Consider the following 8,009-nt stretch of genomic DNA (forward strand, 5'->3'; position numbering starts at 1 on the left):
GACAACACAAGTGCTATCAATCTAACCAAAAATACTGTTTTACACTCACGCACTAAACACATTGAAATTAGGCACCATTTCCTTAGAGATCATATGGAGAAAGGTGATGCTGTGTTCGAGCACGTTGAAAGTAAAAATCAACTTGCCGATATTTTTACAAAACCGTTAGCAACCAATCCTTTCATACGCATTCTTAGGGAACTCGGTGTTCTTGACATATCGGATAGGATGCAACTATAGTAGTTGTGTTGGCTCTATTTATTCATATATATATATATATATATATATATATATATATATATATATATATATATATATATATATATATGCTCTCATAAAGTTGTTATAGTTGTATATTCAAGCTATGTGAGGGCAAAGTCATATCTCCTATTGCAAAGGTAATATCGTTTCAACTTGAAATTCCTTACTTGATTCTTAAATATGGTAAAATTGATATCCATCTATGTCAATCCATGTTATACTTGTTTCTTTTCTATCTTGTGATGTGTAGCACTTGCTGTAGCTCTAATATATGTAGCATCATGCATAAATGTTCAACTTTTGGAAAAATTTGGAAAAATTACAAGCTTAGGTCGACCTACTCTTTCTATGGGTCGACCCATATCAAGAAATTTTTTTCAAAATACAAAGCTTATGCGTCGATGCATGACCTGCATAGGTCGACGCATCGCCCGCAGATTTCCAAATTTTTTATACAAATGTGTGGCTTTCTACTTTCCTCTTCTCATTTTCATTTCCTTGCGCCGACACCTCAATCACAAACCCTAAAATCCCAAAACTTCTTCTCTCTCAAAATCAACTACAACCTCCACCAATGGCATCGTCAAGGCCAACAAAGAAAAGATTGATGAAGGGAAGTAGCTCTAATCAGCGTAAGGAACCAATAAATGCTCTCTCCTTGCTCTCTGATGACTTAGTAAAATCATATGTCTCTGATATTAGTAAAAGGAAGTTTGTGAAATAATTCTTGATCTATAGTGGAACCCTAGACAGATTACACCTACAGGAAATAATGATCTTGTTGAACTTTCAGAAATTGGGTGTTTTCTTAGAGTTAGGTCATGACTATAATGAAGAATTAGTCAAAATGTTCTACAATAGTATGCAAGATGAGTTTGAGGGTATCACTTTTTGGTACAAAATGGGCAATGGTGTGTATGTTGTGACTAATAACATTTGGAAGGAAGTCAGATTATTTCCTCCCAGCCCGGTAGCGGTTAAGATAACCGATACTAACCATGTTGCTGAGTATGATTTTAAAGTGGCCTTAAACTCTATGTTAAGGCGACCATATCCGGAGAATGTGGTTAATAGTAATTTCTTTCCCAAGACTGTTACTACTGGGGTCTTGAAACCTGTTGATCGTATTATTCAATGGAATGTCTCACGTATTATTCGCCCTAAGAAGGGTGGATACTCTCATGTTGATCAACCTGAGGTGCATTTGGTTTGGGTAATTAAGAACCGCATAAGCGTGAACTGGCCTTATTACTTTGCTAAAAGAATGTTTGACTTGAAGGAATCGGGTAGAGGAAACGCATTGAGCTATGCATCCTTTATTCAATTTGTGCTTAACAAAGCTAACATCGGTGTTCCAAATCTTCCTCTGCTGAAAATCCCTACCAACCAAGAATTTACTCAAAAGACTATGAATATGATGGGTTATTTTTGGGATAAGGATCTAAATGAGTATTAAGTTGTGGTTAGGTGAAACAATGCTGAAAATCAAAGGGGAAGTAGTGATGAAGAAAATGAAATGAATGATGGAGAAAGGGAAAATGCTGAGTCCATGGATGAAGATGAAAATGAAGCTCCGGATGGAGACAACTCCCACATTGTGAACTTGCTTGAAGCCATGCGTCTTCAACAAGTGGAGAACCAAACTCTTATGAATGAGTGTCTCTCTACCTTGACCACTCGTGTTACGGAGCAAGGCGAACAATTCATGGCATACTCCAATATCCACGAACAAAGGTACAACACCTTGTATGGCATGATGGAATCTCAAGCCAACAACTTCAACTCATTCACCAACAACTTCATGCAATACTATCCTTTTCCTCTAACACAATTTCCACCACCACCACCACCACAAGAGGGAGATGGAAATGATGAAGAATAAATTCATTGCCATTTATTTGTCATTTGCATCATTTGTGAACAATGTTTTGTTTGTTGCCTTTTAATTTTATGTTTTGGTTTATCTTGCACTTACGTGGTGTTTGTTGTAAGATTAAGATATCGAGCGTATGCTCAAATTTGGTGTGTTTTAATTATGTTATTTTCACATTTTTAATCTTTCTCTACTATCCTTTATGTGATTGATTGCTAAAGATAATGAATGCAAATTGCAAAGTGTGGTGATCAAAATGAATGAATATATATGTCTCGTATAACAAGTTGCTTGTTTCCTTTTTGATGTTGTCAAAGGGGAAGAAGCATTTGGAAGCTAAAGAAATAAGTCATGCAAAAACTATCTTAAGAGTGCACCGAGATAGGGGGATGCTATCTCTCTTTCATGATATCTGTTTGCTCATTTATAGGGGTGAGTGAAGATGCACCAAGACAGGGGGAGGAGAATTCTCTCTATGTCTTGGCGTTCAACTATCTTGGGCTAATGGTACAAGAGTCGTTTTATGACTTGAGTAGATCTTTGCTTGATTCATAAGGACAAGTTTTGCCATCATAAAAAAAGGGAGTATGTGAGGGCAAAGATGAGTTTTCACGATGTCAAAACATATCACCCAAGTATGGATATACCTCCAATCAACATGTCAAAGAAGGAAACCAGAAGAAACACACAAAATGGCAATTTTGGTGATGAGACATGTATAGGTCGACTCACACACATCCTAGGTCGACTAACAAATTTCCAGAACTTGGCATTTTGGAAATTTGGAAGGTTTAGGTCGACTCATGAAGACTTCAGGTCGACGCATGAAAAGTTGTTTGAGCCTCGGGTCAGCTCAGGTCGACCCTTAAGTCGACTCACTCTGATTTGTATGTTGGGGCAGCATGCATCAACGCATGGCCCTATTCAGGTTGACGCATGGCATTTGGGGGAAGCCTCGGGACGCCTCAGGTCGACCCTGTGGTCGACTCATGAAAGCCTTAAGTCGACGCACACTTTCTTTGAGTCGGCGCATGGAAGCGTTTTCTCTATTTTGTTGATGTCCAGACTTTGGTCAGGTCGACCCTCTCAGTTGCTCAGGTCGACCTGTCGTTGAGAAATGCTGTTTTTTGCTGATTTCATTTTGGCTTGGTGTGTGATGACATATAAAAGATTCCTTGATCATTTCATTTGAAATCAACAAGAAAAGTGAAAATAGACCCAAAGCTCTCATCATCTTCAACCTTTCACTCATCGATTAATAATCACACATAAGAATTTTTATCAATCAAGGTGAGGAACGTGCGTTGATAAGGTTCGACGGTAGATTCATTTCTTGTTCGAGTTGAGAGTTTGTGAATTTTTCTTGAATAAAACCTTAGGGTTTTGTCCTCCAGGATCAAGTCTGATTTGGGGGTTTTTGACGATTGCTTCGCTTCACAAATATTCTGTCGTGCTTAAGGGTTTCAGGGATCGGTGATTCGCTCAAACAAGCTAGCAACAACCAGAGGATAGGGAAGGAAGGATCGGGATCGAGATTTGTCAAGATCATCTATAATCACTTGGTTCTACTCGAATCAAGGGGAGAGAAGATTTTAATTTCAATTTTACTGCATAATTGTAGTTGGTGACTGGTAACTTCTTTTCTTGTGAACAATTTGCATTCTATACAATTTATCCTAATTCTATTTGGAATTAGGGGCAGACGTACCCTACGCGAGGACGACAAGGGGAACTGCCTAACCAAATCTCTTGTTCTTTTTTGTTATCGCGATTTACTTTCATTTTGTGCGTGGCAATATTTGCGTATTTGTGTAGTGTTGAAAGTTGGTGACAATTCGCTTACCAAGTGTTTGACAAAATACCAAATACAAACCATTGCCACTATTTCTAACAAACGGTTAATTGTGAGTAATAACGACTATTGTATTGTGTAACTAGTTGATAATTTCGTCATTCGCTAAATTCAACTTCATTGCTTTTTCATTGGTTTACGTATATCCGGCTTCCAATAACTAAGGTCGTTCTAGACGATATTTTTCATTCCGGGACACTTAAATTTTTAAAATCAAAATTGTTAATTTGAAAACCGGGGATCTATTCACCCCCCTCTAGATCCACCTTATCGTCTAATATATATATATATATATATATATATATATATTATTAAATAAAATATTCCAAAAACTTTTATTTGTCAAAAAAATAATAATATTAAATTTAAAAAAAATTGGAAGTTTCTCATTTTTTATATTGACATAACAATTACTAACCAAATTAAGCTGAGTCAAATAGACAATTTTCAATATATTTCATGTTGCATGTGTTAATATTTTTTGTTGTAAAAAAAGGATGTGAATTTTAATATAATGAAAACAATAAAAAATTATTTATAGATAATTTTAAAAATACGATAAAATATTTGCCTAAGCATGGGGAATTTTTTTTTTAAATATCCAGATTTTTCAAAAAAATTTCAAAAATAACAACATTTTCAAAATAATTACCAAAATGTTTTTTTTTTTACTTTTAACACGTTGTCGCCAGGGGGTGGCGACAACGTTCTGGGCCTAGGAGCTGTCGCCAGTGGGCCTGGCGCCTCCTCTTTGTTGTTTTGGTGTTGTCGCCACCCCCCCCCCCCGGCGACAACACCCCCCCTATTTTTTTTTCTTTTTTTTTTTGTTATTTTTTTTCTTTAACAATCTTTTATCATATAATTTTTTACAGTATTTTTTTTTAACTACAATTTTTCAATAATTTTTTTATATTGTTTTTTTTATCTATCTTTTTAAAATTATTTTTGGAAGTTAGTGGTGGATTCATTATTTTGAAAGTTGGACATTCGTTAAAAATAATTATATATTAAAATACAATAACGATACATTAACGATACAAATACATTAAAATTAAAAACATTACAAAATACATTAACGATACAAATACATTAAAATTAAAAACATTACAAAATACATTAACGATACAAACATAATTCCTATTGAGCGCCACGTGGACCATGGTACGATCCACAATCAGGTTGTCTAATAGGTCGTGTAGAAGGGTCTCGAGTTGGTAATGCCCCCTATTCCTGCGACGACGCCCCCCTCTATTTGGTTCGTCTTGTGCTTGCGTCGACGGCCCCTCAATGAAATCTGGGTCTTCAAAATCTGTGGGCCGTCCTTGACCTCTAGAAGAATTCCCTCCATAGGATAGGCGGGTGCCCGCGGCGCTGTCAAAGCTTTGTCTAGGCGGGTTGAAATTTCTCCTAGTGGGTGCGGCCTGGAAGTTTTGGAAGTTGGTGGTGGTTCCAGTTTGGTTAAAATACAATGGTTGTGGTGGTGTGTTGAGGTCAAATGGTTGGTTGGTGTACTGTGGCGTTGGTTGGTCGAATGTGGTGTATTGCGGGTATTCTTCTTCTATGCCCATGTCGGGGGTTATTGGTGGTGATCTTGAAGAGCTCCCCGCATGGAATTCTTGGAAATGTGATCTGGAAGAGCTCCCTACATGGAATTCTTGATTTCGTGGTTGAGTTTGGGATGGAAAAAACTGGTGGTATTGTTGGGAATGTTGTTGGTAAAAAGGTGTTTGTGGTTGGATTGGTTGTTGGTGGTAACTTTGTTGTTGTTGGTGTTGCCGTGGGTAATGCTGTTGTTGGTAATTTGGCGGTGGTTGTTGTTGTTGTTGGTAATTTGGTGGTGGTGGTTGTTGTTGTTGTTGGTGGTAATTTGTTGGTGGTTGTTGTTGTCCTCCAAAATATGGAGGTTGTGCTCGCGGGTCAGCTAACTAGAAAGGGGCAGACACAATCATTTCAGGATTTGTGACCGATCTGTACCAGTTGACATATTCAACAGTTGGCTTCATTTCTTGCGGCGCCACAGGAAATTCTAGAACATATTTGGAACGACGAGCCCATATTTTACGCTGATTTATAGCAAACGTCTTGTAATTTTCTACGTACCACTGTTCGCTAACCTTCGCCAGATGCCAACGTCCCAAACAGTCAGGTTCAGGTGGGTCAGGGATACCTTGATGCATGCCGAATTGGAGCTTCACACGGTCACTTTGGTGCATCTCCACAGTGGTGAACCGTATGATGGGTGATTTTGTCGTCCAAATAGCCGCCTCGTCAAGGTCGGGTACGTGATCCAATTCCAAGTAAGGTCTCCAAATAAACTGCAAAGCAAATAATATTAATTTCAAAATATAGAAGATAGTAAATTTTATAAATATATTTTGAAAATGGAAATTTTTAGTGGTCTTACATCTTGGGGTCCAAGTCGATCTAATAGTTGGCGGTAAAAAATGATTTTGGATAAAGGCGTATTGGTGTAATCCAACCCGATTGCATTAAACCTAAACACATTAAAAGATAAAAATCAATATAGTTACAAATAATAATAGAATAAAAGGCACTAATTAAAATAAGATCCAAAAGTTACCTTGAAGCGTAAGGGAAGGCGAAACTGTTTGGATTTGCAGGGGCCAATACCGGCATTCTCCACCATGCCCATGCTTGTAGCAAGAATGCGCATCCACTAAATGTACAACTATTCTTTTTTGCACATTTGCACAAGGAACTATAGAGGTATGCTAACACAGCCGAACCCCAACTATATGTCTTTATTGCATCAATGTCCCCAAGTAAACACAAGTACATAAAATTAACACTATTTCCCGTGCCTTCGGGAAATAAAAACTTACCAAACAATAACATAATATACATCCTAGTTTTCTGTAGGATACTTTCTTCGTCAGAAAACTCATTCAATTTAAGGTCATCATAAGCTAGTTGAAGGCCAGCAAGCTTTATACCTTGTCCCCTACCCCTTTGTCGCCCCTCACCCTCTATTAAATCCACACCCAACAATTCGACGCATAGAGCGTTTGGTTGTTGGACATTTCCATACACTGCCTTTCCATTTGTTTTGAGACCCAATAACATGTACACGTCCTCTAGAGTGACGGTACATTCACCCATTGGAAGGTGAAAAGTATGGGTCTCAGGCCTCCAACGCTCACACAATGCTAATATAAACTTCATATCAACTTTGCTTTCTGTTAAGTTCATTACCTCACCAAATCCCGCACGTTTAACGTAGTCCACAATCAAAGGGTCAGGAGCATTCATCGGTCCAGCACGGGTCCTAAATCTCGTGATATCCTATAAAAAAAACATTACCCATAAGTATTTGAAATTAGAAAATTTAAGGTGAAAAAAAATTAAGTGTTTACTCAAACTTACAAAATCAGCAATGTTTGCAATGGTTCCTCGATGCTCTTGACCCATAGTTAGGAGAGACATGTTTGTTGACGAGAAAAAAATGGTGGTTCTGATGATAAGTTGCTCTGATGAAAGTATAAGAGGTGATGAAGAAACTGAACAAGTTTGTGAACATATTTATAGCCAAAATGCATAGGTGAGGACGAGATTCCCTGCAGTGTCTCGTCTTGTCATGTCTGTGGTGGGGACGAGATTCCCTGCAGTGTCTCGTCTTGTCATGTCTGTGGTGGGGACGAGATTCCCTGCAGTGTATCGTCTTGTCATGTCTGTGGTGGGGACGAGATTCCCTGCAGTGTATCGTCTTGTCATGTCTGTGGTGGGGACGAGATTCCCTGCAGTGTATCGTCTTGTCATGTCTGTGGTGGGGACGAGATTCCATGCAGTGTATCGTCTTGTCATGTCTGTGGTGGGGACGAGATTCCCTGCAGTGTCTCGTCTTGTCATGTCTGTGGTGGGGACGAGATTCCCTGCAGTGTCTCATCTTGTCATGTCTGTGGTGGGGACGAGATTCCCTGCAGTGTACAAAACAACACAGAAACTAAAACATCTAAGAAATTACTACGGTTAAAGCAAAACAACCGGTTTTGGCAATTAACACAA

The 8,009-nt window shown here is 38.3% G+C and overlaps 1 protein-coding gene across 1 annotated transcript; it reads right to left on the minus strand.

The window, feature by feature from the left end:
- Positions 1–2,445: 2,445 nt before the first annotated feature.
- LOC131640797 (serine/threonine-protein phosphatase 7 long form homolog) lies at positions 2,446–7,415 on the minus strand. Its single transcript, XM_058911175.1, has 5 exons — positions 7,371–7,415; positions 6,568–7,289; positions 6,391–6,481; positions 6,087–6,301; positions 2,446–2,470 (listed from the first exon to the last, which is right to left on the minus strand). The coding sequence occupies exons 1-5, from the start codon at positions 7,413–7,415 to the stop codon at positions 2,446–2,448; spliced, it is 1,098 nt and encodes a 365-aa protein (XP_058767158.1).
- Between the last annotated feature and the right edge of the window lie 594 nt (positions 7,416–8,009).

Source organism: Vicia villosa, unplaced genomic scaffold (genome assembly GCF_029867415.1).
Source record: "Vicia villosa cultivar HV-30 ecotype Madison, WI unplaced genomic scaffold, Vvil1.0 ctg.003324F_1_1, whole genome shotgun sequence".
NCBI classification, from domain to species: domain Eukaryota; kingdom Viridiplantae; phylum Streptophyta; class Magnoliopsida; order Fabales; family Fabaceae; genus Vicia; species Vicia villosa.

Bases quoted from the DNA above. Each gene is read 5' to 3' on its own strand.
- LOC131640797 (XM_058911175.1), bottom strand. From the start codon at position 7,415: ATGGGTCAAGAGCATCGAGGAACCATTGCAAACATTGCTGATTTT. The intron at 7,290-7,370 runs GTAAGTTTGAGT...TTTTTTTTATAG, and splicing joins TTGCAAACATTGCTGATTTT to GATATCACGAGATTTAGGAC. The intron at 6,302-6,390 runs GTAAGACCACTA...TTTGCTTTGCAG, and splicing joins ATCGACTTGGACCCCAAGAT to TTTATTTGGAGACCTTACTT.